Source organism: Sphaeroforma arctica, assembly GCF_001186125.1.
Source record: "Sphaeroforma arctica JP610 unplaced genomic scaffold supercont1.245, whole genome shotgun sequence".
NCBI lineage: Eukaryota > Ichthyosporea > Ichthyophonida > Sphaeroforma > Sphaeroforma arctica.
The window spans coordinates 32,709-47,480 of record NW_014040313.1 but is presented as its reverse complement, the minus strand read 5'-3'; the positions used below and the strand labels follow the sequence as shown (position 1 = coordinate 47,480).

At 40.7% G+C, this 14,772-nt stretch overlaps 4 protein-coding genes across 4 annotated transcripts; 1 reads left to right on the top strand and 3 right to left on the bottom strand.

Annotated features, from left to right (window-relative positions):
• Window positions 1–1,501: 1,501 nt before the first annotated feature.
• SARC_04401 (hypothetical protein) lies at window positions 1,502–1,741 on the bottom strand (the record flags this gene model as incomplete). Its single annotated transcript, XM_014301776.1, has 1 exon — window positions 1,502–1,741. The coding sequence occupies one exon, from the start codon at window positions 1,739–1,741 to the stop codon at window positions 1,502–1,504; it is 240 nt and encodes a 79-aa protein (XP_014157251.1).
• A 2,247-nt stretch (window positions 1,742–3,988) lies between these two features.
• SARC_04400 (hypothetical protein) lies at window positions 3,989–10,295 on the bottom strand. Its single transcript, XM_014301775.1, has 11 exons — window positions 10,022–10,295; window positions 8,582–8,917; window positions 8,233–8,453; window positions 7,851–8,029; window positions 7,370–7,536; window positions 6,753–6,872; window positions 5,943–6,181; window positions 5,563–5,658; window positions 5,218–5,313; window positions 5,014–5,079; window positions 3,989–4,803 (listed from the first exon to the last, which is right to left on the bottom strand). Exons 1-11 carry the CDS (start codon window positions 10,137–10,139, stop codon window positions 4,702–4,704), a joined length of 1,740 nt encoding a protein of 579 aa, XP_014157250.1. The 5' UTR covers window positions 10,140–10,295; the 3' UTR covers window positions 3,989–4,701.
• Window positions 10,296–12,348: 2,053 nt separating this feature from the next.
• Window positions 12,349–13,255, bottom strand: SARC_04399 (hypothetical protein). The gene has a single exon (XM_014301774.1). The coding sequence runs from the start codon at window positions 13,159–13,161 to the stop codon at window positions 12,577–12,579; it is 585 nt and encodes a 194-aa protein (XP_014157249.1). The 5' UTR covers window positions 13,162–13,255; the 3' UTR covers window positions 12,349–12,576.
• Window positions 13,256–14,063: 808 nt separating this feature from the next.
• Window positions 14,064–14,573, top strand: SARC_04398 (hypothetical protein; the record flags this gene model as incomplete). Its single annotated transcript, XM_014301773.1, has 1 exon — window positions 14,064–14,573. The coding sequence occupies exon 1, from the start codon at window positions 14,160–14,162 to the stop codon at window positions 14,571–14,573; it is 414 nt and encodes a 137-aa protein (XP_014157248.1). The 5' UTR covers window positions 14,064–14,159.
• Between the last annotated feature and the right edge of the window lie 199 nt (window positions 14,574–14,772).

Sequence of the window (14,772 nt, the reverse complement as noted above, 5' to 3'; positions counted from 1 at the left end):
ACACACACACACACACACACACACACACACACACACACACACACATATATATATATATATATATATATATATATATATATATATATTCATCATACATACATACACATATATACATATATACATATATACATACATACATACATACATACATGCATACATGTGTATACACACCCTACATACATTCATACATACATACATACAAATATACAAACATACAAACATATGTATTGTAGAAAATCATGAGACTAGGTCGATCAGTTATTGTGGGGTCTAGTTACGAGAATCCGTTATTGGTTGGATATAAATTTCAGGCCCGATTTGGGAGTTTAACGTTTGCTCACTGTGACACCAACTAATGAACAGATACATATCCTATAGCCAATATAAAACGAATCTAATTTATCTACGTAAAGGAGAATGTCAACAACTCAGGGCTTAGTTGTTACGATTCCATGTTAAACTTACTGAACAACGCCAATTGCTGCAGTGAAACGGATGTCTGTTTGAAGGTAGCGTACTTCTCTAACAAGTCCTTATATTCCTGCTCACTTCTAGTTTTAGTTGCCAAGGTCCGCATCCTAGCCCCAGCTGATAAAAAAAGTACACGTGTTGGCTCAATTGATTTACGATAATCTTTTTGTATATGTGCGTTCGCACACATAAGGGTGCGCAAATGTCGATAACTTTGAGCTGAATGGATTGTTCTGGAAGTGCTCGGTAACGTTTGCCCTAATTTAATGGTATTTAATTTATGATAACGCCCAACATCCCTCGGCGAGAGGGAGGACCGTACAACCATCATCGTACAGGCAGTTTGAATAGTTGCCATAAACGTAATATCAGTGAGCGGGCTGTGCCTCGCAGATTGTACTGTATCTCACTGCACTGTACCCGCCTAAATGACGACAGCTTTGTAAACATATATAGCTTTTGTACAGTTGGATGATGCATCCATGATGATGTATTTGTATTTTGTTGCAAAAAAAAATCAATAATACGTTTTGGGGGTAATAAGGGGACTTTGATGAGGCTGAGAGAAAGCCAAAATTGCTTTTCGGCCAATGAAATCAAGTGTGGGAATCTAAATTTAGATACAATAGAGAAATGTGCACAGTAAATAAATACAAATATTTAGGTGAGTGATGAATACAATAGTGGCCAGTCCGGCCCACGGCCCAGTGCCCAGTGCCCACCGCCTACTATTTAGACTATGTGTAACATTTAGTCACCGTAGTCGGCAGTGGCCCAGTGCCCGGCAAATTTACTGCTATTGCTAAAAAAAAAGAAGGAAATCACATATTAACATCTTTGAAAACCAAACAGAACAAGTTTTGTCGACAATACAGTGAATACACGTTGTAAATATTTGTATTACACAGCCGGAAGAGGGGGGGAGGAGTAATATCCTTGTAATTTCAATTTGGGGTATATCGTTATTTTATACTAATAACATTCTATAGGTATGCCGAGGAATGGTCGTATTCGAGGTACATTCTGGCGTTCAGCACGGATTATATAGCTCCATATTCAAGTTTACCATACCATGGTCAACTTTGGAAACAGTCAAAATCTCGAAATTTAGGGACTTTTGTATCTCTGCATCAGCTCTGATATGAGCACCCTCGTTGGCCGCGAATTTGAGGGTGTTGGCCGCGAATTTCGCACGAAGTGCTCGTGAAGCATCTACACGTGGAGCACTCACGCGCGCACTATTTGCTGCCCAGTTAATGTGGCAAGCCATAATCGCGGTTATAAAAGCTGGCAGTCTTCCGGATCAGCTGTTTTAGGGTTAATTTTTTCTTAAAGTCGTCCTACCGATAGATCCTTTTGATTTTTTTTTGCACTAGAGGTCAGTGAGTGAGGCTTCAACACTCTCAGGGTAGAGTTTAGTGGGTAGTGCTCAATCAATCCTTGAAATTGGCAATTTTCCAGCCTTTTTAAGTAATCACATGTAACCGTTTGTTTTGTATGTTTGCCTAGATGACGTCTTCTTATCGGATTTCTCAGAGAGCAACAATAATATAGGCACTGCGAAGGAGCTGTATTCAATGGGAAAATGCGGAAATGGTATTGAGATAAAAAGCGGAATCCTGATGAGAGTTCCGAAAGAAATGTGCTAAAGAGATTCACCAGGGTATGTATCACCCAGAAGCGATCTGTGAGACATACTGGAACTTCTGTTTCGTATCCGATCCGTTCATTTTCATTCCGGAATGTTGCTCCAAAGCCCAGGGGAAAGACAAAGACAGTGACAAAAAGAAAAATTGTAGCGAAGCAGCCGCCGGTGAATGCTACACGATCTGTGTGCAAACACTTTGACATCGCAGCCAGAAAAACGATCAATATTTGCATTGCACAAGTACTCGCCATGAAGAAAGCCGCAACGAATCAAGAAACGTCAGGGAAATCTTCGTTGATATCGGTTCCGTATCCGCGACAAACATCGTCAAATGTGGAATTGAGCGTCGTAAGATTGAAGCTGTGTATCTACGAACGAAATAGATAGAAGATGAGTCCACCGAACGATTAAAATAAAAACTCTTCACAGTTATCCATTGCAGGATGATTTCTTCCCTTCTAGCCTGGATGCCTTTTGATGTCGCAATGCTAATCGTACGATAGCAACAAGCATCACCCACATGAGTCACCCACCCGTTGCAACCAGAGTGCTTACCAGTAGGTGTGCATGCCGCTAGATTCGAAAATCTAGCCGTATGGATAGTTGTAAATACATAAGAGTGATACATAAAATGTATCAATAGGAGGGAATGAACGGCATGTACCTAAAACTATGCAACACCCACCCGTTGCAACCAAAGTACTTACCAGTAGGTGTGCATGCCGGTAGATTCGAAAATCTAGCCGTATGGATAGTTGTAAATGCATAAGAGTATTACATAAAATGTATCAATAGGAGGGAATGAACGGCATATGCATAAAACCAATTTACCTCATAGCAGGTTCGGAATGGACCATAGGAGAATTGTGAATTATTGGGGTTGGGTGTACTCAAGCGTACATCGTTGGTGATCCAGCTTGGGGACACAAGACTAGCAATACCTAAGCCAAGTGTGATGAGAGAGAATGCTACCGCACACGTACGGTATCGGTTCCACTGGTATTGAGCTTCTACTCTCTTCATTTTGATAGGATATGTATGTGAAATGTACGAATTGGCAAGACTTTCGCACCTATAGACAGGGGGTTACGGCTAAAGAATGAATTATTTGAGATCTTGCTTTCATGTCATAAAGAAATAGCAGTAATCAATCATTACGCGATCTATGCGCGAGCTTGAAAATATAATAACGTTGTTGAAATCTATATTTATTTTTGATTTTACAGACCAGAGACTGTGAAAAAGCGTTCAAAATCCCCTTTTTTAATCTTTTTATGTTACATTATAAAGCAAAAATGTGTTGCTTGGGAAATCCACAGCCAAATTTTGTAATCGCCAAATAGTAATTCTTGTCATGGAACGTTCAATTTTCTTTGGTCAGATTTTATAAATGAGGGTAAAAATTGTTTTTAAATGGCCACTAAAATAGAACTTTGGGCGTAGGCTTATACATATGTGATCTTAGTCATGATGCGAGCAAATATTAATGTACTTACACCGACAGATTCCGCAAGTAAGCCGTTAGAAAACGACTATTAGGTGCACATACCGAGTTCTATGGATGGGTAGCGATGTGGAAGCTCGATTTTTGTGCACGCATACATGTTCACAAGCGCATAGTCGACTCGGAATGTACGAACAAACCGTACTTTCTCACACATAGTAGATTATACTCAGGTAACAATACTGTTTGAGTATCAACGTGAGCATGCAACACGTAAATGAAAATCTTCAATGCTGACGCTTTCTACATATTACCATGTAAGGCAATTGATCATGGCAAGCGCTTGTCAAAATTGCTATTCAGATTCGTATAATATTGTTACCATGTGAAGATAGGATTTGATATTCCAATTAAACTCGTTTACATCGGTCTTTTATAATATGGCCGGTCCTAAAAAATTTATAATTGGATTTTCTGCAAATTGTTGGGCAGTATTGAATGTGTAGATCATTTTTTTGTAGATTATCTCCTTGGACTGACAACCGGCTTCAGCTTTACTATTTACTAATTGGAGACAATGTAAATATAATAGTTTCCTTTGTACACTATCACTTTGTCGTGAAGTTCGGCGGTTTAAACCCGATATTGTACACTCGTACATTCCCTTGTACCAGTTTGGGGAGGGCGACTGCGTTGCAGATGGGATACAAGGTGGATATCCACCAGCAGCTTCCTAGTATTACAATACATGACTCGGCTTCTCATTGGATCGTATTGTGTATCACAGCGCATCTGCGCTCACAAACATGATAGGGCCTATGTCGGAAATGCGATGACAAGCCCACGCATTGCTCACGAGGTCACATTCAGTCTGTCCGCGCCAACTATCCTTACACTATCAGCGATCGCATTTCACGGTAGATAGGCGTGTGGTTTGGGCACACTGCCCTCAGATCCAAAGTCTGCTGGATTGTAACGGCGTGTTTCAACTACTATGATGCACGGTCACGCTGTGCAGCACGACTACTCAGGCTTTCGAACGTCCGTCCTCCGCTTACGTGAATATTTATAGCCAATATGGCATCATACAATATCATTCGCATGATAATCCAATCTTTTACGAACCCCGAACACCTGATCATGTGGTGGGCTGTGGCGTTCGGCCAGTTTTCAGGTCATATGCCAAGATGTGGCCCTTTAGGATCTCGTCATGCGCAACACCTTTTCGTATGTCCTTGATCTGTTATGTATCATTCGTGGGTCAAGTGGTAACGAATTACAATTAAAGTTTGTCCGCATGTCTGGTTCGAGCTGTCAGATCACTACGTCCAATTTGTAAATAAATATATACGCGTTTCCTACGTTATATCATCACAAAACACATGCACGAGCCAAAAAATAAAAATAAAAATTGAGAGCAATAAAAATTCAGCTGTACGTCTCTACATACGTCAGCACGTAGCGTGATCTCCCTTTGCCGGATGTTCGCCGGACGACTGGCTACATCGAGAATGCCCTGCAGAGACCAAAACACACACGGAGAAAATAAAGTATTAGAATAAAGCCAAGCGTAGATGTTTCAGGAAGAGGACTGTGAAGACACTTGCATCAAGGGGGAGAAGGGAGTGTATAAAAAAATCATGAGGATACATACCATGCCCTGCAACATTTCGAGTATGTCTGTCACATCCGTGTTCGATACAGGCGCCCCGATCTTTTCTCTGCACCATATGCTATATGTGTCGTGCAACTGTGATCGGCGTACAGATTGAGTAAAGTTTGAGAATATAAAAATTATCAGCTATCAGGATAAATATTCCGGTTTAAACAGCAAAATAATCTATGTCGACACTGAACTCTATTGTGTCTGAAGCTAATACAAACAGGTGCACAGAAGCCACGAGCCCTGCGCTTAAATTTTTGGTCAAGGCACGAGTTCATGAGAATTCCTGTGCTCATATGCCAACCTATATAAGTTACAAACAAACACTGTGCATACCTTGCCCACGGTCATCCTTTTTGCATTGTGTGCGGTATTCTCTATTACATATGTCGTGTAAACTAATAGAATAATCAAGTGGTGTAACGGCAATCCCTGTTATAGAAATGAATGAATATTGTATCGTCAGATTATGACACTAACGCCAAGAGCAAGCAGCCGAATGTATGAAGGGTATTGAGAGAGTTGGACTTGTGCTGTTACAGATTTATCAGACCTTGGCTTTGACATGAGCATGGGGGTTGCGTAACGACACACGTCCAATAGGCAAGCAGAAGCGAAAGGCGGTATATTTTCACAGAATATTTAGACAACTATACAAAGACTCACGAACACATACACGTACAACTCAGAAGCTCAAAGATCTGCCTCGACCATACCTTGACTTTCTGCACTATAGCCGAATTACTGTTTCCCTTGAAAACGGCCAAGACATGTCCAACGGACACCTTTATTGCCGGCGTGCTAGCTGTTGTCGGCTGGGTGCCTTCCGATTGGCAGCTAATTTTATATTTGCTCTGCTCAGCGGCCACCACAACGGCTTTCCTCAGCACCTCCATCGCTTGTCGAATGTCTCCGGAGGTGGCTGAGATTTTTCGCGCGCAGAACTCCACAGCCACTGTATAGTGATCAAAAGTTATCAAAAGGTGGTTCCGTTTAGTAGTACATCTACTTGAGAGTAATCCATGTTTCTATTTCAGAGCGTGTGAGTGAGTACATCCGCACCTGAGTGTTCGGAAACAATTGTGGTTTGGCGATAAGTACATCGCACTTAATTATGTCACGGTAGAGAACTTTTAATATGAAAACGAGAAAAAGATTCTCAGTTGTAATTTGATGACAGTTGCATTTTTTCTCGTGCAATTCTGATAGTATAATGAATGTATTCTCAGTTCCAGACTGATAATATTGTATTTCAATATTCAGGTATGTTTGTGTTTGTGTGATGGTGTATACATAAATTACTTGACTTTATTTTTTCGTGTGGAAGTATAGCAAATAAACACGACGAGGGACCAGCGTATGGGTATTCGCCGAGTCCTTGAATTGTCACACCATCCACGAGTCGAAACACATATACACGGTAAACGGTCTAGGCTCATTAGCACAACAGTCGAGTACTCATATGCATGTGATCTGCGTGATACATTATGAGAGTAAAACCATAGAGACACACAAACTGCACATACTCTTGTCGGCTACAACGGTTTTGTCCTCATATCGTTCGGACACGCTTGATATTCTGCCTTGTAAAATGGCCACAATCTCTGCCCGTGTGTATGGATTAAAAACGATTGACATCGGTTCACCTGCGAGAAATCAAGCGTCAAGGATTGCAGAGTACATCAGAATTTGGAAGTAATGGTGGGTTTATTAGTCGATTTAATATCAGTCATTCGACAGAGAGGAGCAGAAGTAGTAGGAGTATTATCCATTTGTACAGTTCTTGCATTGTATGTGCGACTGCATAGCCAATGCAAACAAGATGCACAATGGCGTTTCTGTAAAGCTGACAAACGGTACAAACACGGACATCCGGACCGGAATTTTTGGCCAGTATTGTTGCATCCATTTGCACAATATATACAATTAAGCCCAAATAAACATGTCAAAACATATACACAGGCAAAAACTCGAGTGATCGAGAATAAAGCATATACAGGTTTTCAAAATGCGCAAGAAAATATATACTATAAATAAAAACTTGCTACAGATTAGCCGTTCGTATGTAACACACACTTCTGTAGACTGCACACAAAAGCAGCACGACACGCCGAACGTGCACCGTACACCGCGCGCGACATACAAGATTTGGCTCTTAGCCTTGGCAATAGTCTGTCGGTGAAATCTAAGGTGTTCGCAATGCCAATGAGAATTAAGCGCGAGTGCTTGAGCTGTGGCAGCTCGAACAGGTGATACAGTACATTCTTGTCATTCCTGGATAGCGCATCGACCTCGTCTACTATTACGGTGCTGTTTGATACAAGGATATAGTGGAAGTATTAGCACAACTTGTGCAAGAAGAACAAGCGAGTTGCCTTAGGTATAATAGTGGTGTGGTATATACCTCAAGTAACTCATTTTAGTGGTACAACTTCGGACAAAGTGCAGATCTTGCTATTCACACTATTACTCATACGGTCAACTTACACCATACTTACAACACAATCAGCTAGGCCCATCGATACATCAAAGCACGCCCTACATTGACAAATACACTCAAATACTTCTCGTCTGCGATTTACTATTTTCAATTCGATCGATTTTGGTATCTACAACCGACTCACATCATCGGTAGTTTGGCTCTGTCAGCCGGTTCAGGGCAAAGAATACCCTCTACGGCCTCCGAGGCGCCTGCCATTGGTACACACCCACCCGTGATCTGTGTGTATATCTCTGTGTAGATGGCTCGCGGTGTTATCACGGACATGCAGTTTATCTTGACCACAAGCATTCTTTTGGACCTCTGTTACAGTGGTAGATGGGTAGGGAGGGTTTATGCAGTCAGTGTGCTAGTCAAAATGAGCTATATAATTTCGTAGATACCAACCTCTAAAGCGATGTTTAACTCGTACATCGTGATAATTTAGAATACTGTGGATATAGGTACATGTCAGGTGCTTAGCCTATTTTATCTCGGAACAGACAAAAGCGCCAGACAAACAATACCTTCTGCTTCTTTTCCCAAGCGTGTATTTCTTTCTCTACCATATCCACACTGGCGGTCTTTCCAGTACCCGGACTCCCTGAGATATACAATGCTCCTGATAATTTTTTTGCATAGCAGTTGTGCCAGAAGTCTTGCACCTGTTTATATTCCTTTACGCGCCCGATCAGCGCATCCGGGATGGCCGATGAGTGCAGCGATTTCTTCATCGCCGTGAGAATATCTGAGTATATATGTATATAAATTGTATATATTCAAGTTGAGTGCATGAGTATAGAAGTCTTGACTACATTGAACCGCACACGGCATACGACGCATTTGTAAACAATACAAAAGTGTTCACGCACTTACCCACAGTTTCGCCCTGGCCCACACCATCGCTCAGCCCACCCGCATCTGCCATCGCTGCACTCTGTTGGTCAATTTGTACATCTTTTTGTATTTCTTGTCGCTTGCTTGCGCTCGTACATACTGCATCCATATTTTTACTGGCAATATTTCTTGCAATAGCTTCGCATTTTCCCGTAGTATCATGTGATTTGTCTCGTTTGCGAGACGGCGTGACTATTTCGCCACACTGTTGACGCGCCCGTTTGCGCGTGCATACTGGCGGTGAAGTGTCATCATCTGTCGGACTTGTCTTGCGTCTCTTCGGTGTTCTTCTTAATCCCAGTCCTTGCAACCCACCTGTGTATTGTGTGTACGCAGTAGAATGTTATGAATGATCGCCTTCATATGTATACCTCAAGACATAATGGGCCGTTGATGTGATGATGAATGAGAAGCACGCGTTTAACGGAATGTCATAGAGGCGAAGGTCCAATTGAAATTGATTATTTACGTCCCGCACTCATCGCTACAATCATCGCCTACAATTCCAACTCTTAGATTTTAATTTCAAGACTCGAAACCTCAAGTACACATCAATCACACATATATGAATAATACATGTGCAATATACGTATATATGCTAGACTGCATAATACATATATAATAATATAATAATATAATAATATATGTATATATATATAATAATATATATATATATATATATATATATATATAACAATATATATAATAATATATAATAATATATATATTAGCAAAAGGCGAGTGTGTGCAAGTAAATTTGAATTTTTGTGGGAATATACACTTGAACTAATTGTACGACTCTTGTCCATGTCCGATATAGAACAAAGTACGCATTTCTGCAGTTATAAGATCCGATCAAGATAGATCCAACAGAGTAAATATGGTAATCATTAATTTCCACAAATAATACTTGGATTCTGTTGTATAGCACAAGGTTGATACCGATGGGATAGTCTACATAACAAGGAACTAGAAGGAAGGATAAATCAAATTCAGGACATTTGTTTGGCTCAGTATCCGCACTCCAATGACAGCGGTATGCGGCTTGAAAGACAGCCACATTCTTATACAGTTTACAGATGTTTGAAGTGACAATCTCGATGTATACGTGATTCATACACACACAGTAGACATCCACCATACTATACACGTGCATAAACTCATGTGCTGCTGTATGAGGTTTCACTCAGTATTGTTTTGGAGACCTCGGGAACACTGGAGTACATAAACTCGGTTCTGACGCCAAACACTCCTATAGTCACGCGCGTGTTTGTAATTGCGTTTTAAGCTCATGTGCAACTCAAAGACACTTTGACTATATAGGCAGAAAAAAATCGTGTGCATACGTTTTCAATATAGGTATATTTCATTCAAAGCAGCATACCAAAGTATCGAATGGATATACTATAGACATCTTACCTATCGACACTTGCGGTCGATTGTGAAGCGATGAATCATTCTCATCATTCACAGGTGACGCGGTGCCCGAGTCCTTTGGGGTTCTGGGCGATCGGCGGGTAGTGCGTTGGTGTACCATGTTAAATACGATCGAAAGTGGGTCAAACGCGACCTTATTCAAGGGATTTTGTGCAATCTTTTCCTTTTAAAAGAAGCAACTACAAGACATTGATATCGCACCCTTTACGGATTTCTATAATTTTTTCTTATTACTAACGGTATCCACTACTACTAACAATTCCCACTTTTATGTCGCTGTAGTATCAGACGTTAGTACATAAATAGTATGTGCGTGTTCTATTGTAAATAGTGTAGAATAGTCTGTCAGATATATTTAGGCCCAGTTTATCGGAAGATTTGATATGTATTTATTAGTGCCATCCAATGATCCAGCCCATTCTGTGTATTTTATTTACTCTGAACACTTATTTTTGAATTCGGGCGGGAAATTTCTGTAAATACAAATTGGTGCTATCTATACATACAAAGCCCGCTCTTTTGCGTGCATGATTTTATTTTAGTTTCTATGGAGGATTGATTTTCTCTCCTAAAGACTTGGCCCTCTGGAATCTGGATTTGGGTCTCGAGCATAAGTTTCTCTCTACGACGTCGTAGCAGAAATCGTGAATTTAGCGCGGACCTTCCCTCCAGTAAAGGGCCATGTTAAAAGAACATAGATTTTTATCGAGGAATCGAGGTTAAAGGCCGTGCGCAGTGCGAATTATAAGCCGCATATCCAAGAGCCAGGTTTACCAGAGCCAAATGGCCAGTTCGCGCCGTGATTGAATTGTGAATCAATTTCACAAGCTTTTAAAAGACACAATCGTGGCACATGGCACACTCAAACACACGCAGAAACGACAGGCACTACGAGTGACTGTGTAGTAAATCTCCACGGAATTGCCAGTTGGATTGATGCTATAATGCTTCTCACTACGACAGCGGTTTGCTAATTTAGCACTACGATACCGAGTACAGTAGCTACTTGTGAGGTCCTGTTGAGTTGATGATTCACTGTCTAGATAACTGTCAGAGACCGGATAAAAAAATTATACATACAAGTATTGTTGTATCATTGGGGCGGTAGTGACGCGCGACTGATGTGAATTCAGCGAATCAGATTCGTCGAATGAAAGTCAAAATTTTGCACCCGTGGGGGCACGAAGACCACCTCAAGAGATTGACACAAGGGAGGGAGGTCTGTAACAGAGTGTAGCCTAAGGTAGCTTCTGATCCACGCTGGGTGAGTTTTAATTACTCTTAAGTTTGCTATGACTTCGATTCTCGCTGTAAAGTCCTAGCCTCGCTAGAGGCTACCCGGGCTACAAATCAGCATGGAGGACTGCCTCAAGGCTGCTATGGTACGGCAACAGCAATTTCCACATAATAATTCGAAAACTAAATTCACATATATGAGATAACAACTCAATTGCAACCGAGCCAGCCGCACATCTGATAGAGCAATGGAGAGTGATGCAAGATTAGACCTAAATTGCTGGAAATGTAGCTCTTTAGTCAGTATGGACAAATATATGAAATTCCAAAAGCTTCAAATATTAACATCCATACTAGAAATATAAATCGATGAAGAAAAGGCGGTATATTGAGATACTGGAGCTATTCTAGTTCCAGATAAAAAAACCCGAGAAAGCAACAAACAATCGAGCAGGACAATAGTGCAAAGCAATGTGCAGCAAGCAGTCATTTCACTCCGTATCCCATTGCTCTGATTGTCGGAATTCCTATCGACGCATATGTGTATGTAACTATTAATCAGTGAAGGTTAAATACATAAAAACGAAAAATATATCTATATCTATATCAGTATGTACATACAAAAATACATAAATACATAGATACATAAATATATATATATATTTGTATAGGAATATATACATACATACATACATATATACATACAAACACACACACACACACATACAGAGGGATATATACATATATTTAGAAACTGCACACACACACACTCATATATATATATATATATATGCATATATATACATATACGTATATATATGTATATATACATACACTATATATACATACACACAGGCACTCGTATATACACACACACACCTATATATATATATATATATATATGTAGAGGACGAGGGACGGCTATATTATATATATATATATATATATATATATATATGTAGTGGACAGGGGCGGCTACGGACAAAACGAAGCGTATACAACGGCACAAGGTAACGCCACAGTAATGAATAAATTCAATGAGTGCGGATACATCTCAAACTCATAGCGTATACATTCATTGTATTTGCTTCATGCACTGATAGACCAGTAGATTAAGTATTCGTGAGTATGCTTTTATATACAAGCGAACTTAATCATACAAAGCAAGTTCGGCTTTCGACATGCACAGATACTATGGTTTTCTGAACCACTTACTAGCTCTTACAAATGTCTGCCAAAAAAATTGTATGTAGTAACTCAAAAATAGCGATCGAAGGTTCGTCCACACATAAATTCATCCTCTATGATGACGCGAAGGCGTCAGCAACTTTCTTTACGTCCGCTTGCACCGGGAATATCTTCTGGGTCAACACACGGTGCACTTCGTCATCTTTATCCCCACAAGCATCATCTAATACAACAATCTCATAATCAAGGTCCGCCAGCGTTCGCACACATGACAAAATAACTCCACTAGTTGATAAACCGCACAAGTAGACTTTTGTGGCCTTACTCTCCTCAATGAGTCTGAGTACATCAGTGGTACTGAACGGCCCCATTCTATGCTTTGTAATTAGTATCTCATCCCCCTGTGGTCTAAAGTCAGCTAAAGGCTGTGCTTCAGTACTGTCTACACGGAGTGTATCATTTTTATGCAAGTATGAGAACAGTTTGTTTCTGTGTACGCTATCTTGGTCAGTGTATCCCGGTACAGCAACATTTATAAAAATAACCTTTACATCTGCGTCCCTCGCCTTAGTCACAGCCCGCCGCACGTTCTCAATGCATGAAACGCGTTCAGGGTTGGCCGTGTCAGCACCTAGTACTAAATCGACAATGCCTGGTTGCATATCACAACAGAGCAGAACAGCATTCAGAGTCGACATATTGCTCAAAATTGTGTGCTTAAAATGTCTATTTATTTGAGGCCGACTGACCACCAAATGAATTCGATTTTATTTATCATATTTTCGAAGTTCGTCACAGTTCACACACACAATATTTTAACTATTTGTGTAGCGAGAGCCGAGAGGGAATATGTAATAACCGCCGACATGGTCTATTTTGTTTTTTTGTTAGAAAAGAAAACAGTAAACGACATGCATAGGCAGCACAGCCATAGTCTTCTAAAAACAAACTGCACAGCGACAACTCGGTCGATCGCGACATCATACGACATACCAATCCCGTCCGTGTATGTCGTATGTATGACCATATGGCCAGTTGAAATACGATTTTCCCCAGCCTGGGTTTACATATTTTCTTCTGTCTAAATAATGTTATTTTTTAAATACAAAAAAAAATACTGTATTTTAGTATTTAGAAGGTCTTCTCAATTACCCCACTAACACTTCCCAAGTTTCCAGAAGCCCGCGGATGGTCATGTGAATCATTTCTGATTTCTGGACACTGGACAGAGGGGGCCAAGCTTGTACATAGGGTCCATTATTTCATAGTCCCATAGCCTGTACATAGGCCGTATGTAGAACGGACGAATCTATGTCAAACAGTAAAAGGTCTGCCATTCGTATCAGTGACAGCATTCCACCAGCCACAGTATTATCCAATCACATTCTAGATACTTAGCTCCAAAGATTAGAATTTACCACTTGTCCAATAGAAATTAAATATGCGCAAGGCATTATAAAAAAAAAGCTTTCTGTTGACACGATACTCAACTCTCAAAGTCTCAACATATGGTACACATATCAGACTGCATAGTGATCCCTCTCTTTCTCTTGAAAGAGTGTAGACCTCTAGTGTCCACGTCATACATCGCAGAAGTCATTGTCGAGCTAACTATTCTATCGTCAATTGAAGTCCTCGACGTATAAATTGGGCTGACTTTTAGTCACTTGAGCATAGACCTACCTCAGTCTAAAATATGTTTACTGTGGCGAAAGGATCGCTTTTTGCCCTATTGGCAGCCGCAGGATCATTCGGGAGTGATCCATTAGACGGGAATATAAACGTACAGGATACAGACATCAGACTAAATGAACTACAGTTCTTAGGTACACACAATAGTTATCATGTGGCCCCTAAATCACGCTTGCTCACGTTGTATCGCGCTTTAGAGAGCGCATCTGGCAGTGATGCCAGTGTAGATGCCTGGGAATACACACATCACACATTAGACTATCAGATGCAGAATCAAAATGTGCGGCATTTCGAGTTAGATGTATACTATGATTCGGTGGGGGAGAAGTTCGCCAATCCGAAGGCGTTGGCATTGGTGAAGGACGACTTCCGACTTCCAGGTATGCAAAATTACGGACCTCAATGTTCTACTAAATAATTATGAAGAACAGTTTAACCTGCTTATGTATAATTGAACAAACAGCGTTTTTTATTGTGTACATGCACGCACGCACGCACGCACGCACACATACAAGCACGCAAGCACATACATACACGCACGAACGTACCACACCCACCCACGCAACCACACACTGTCACACGCACACACACACACAATATATATATACGCACAAACA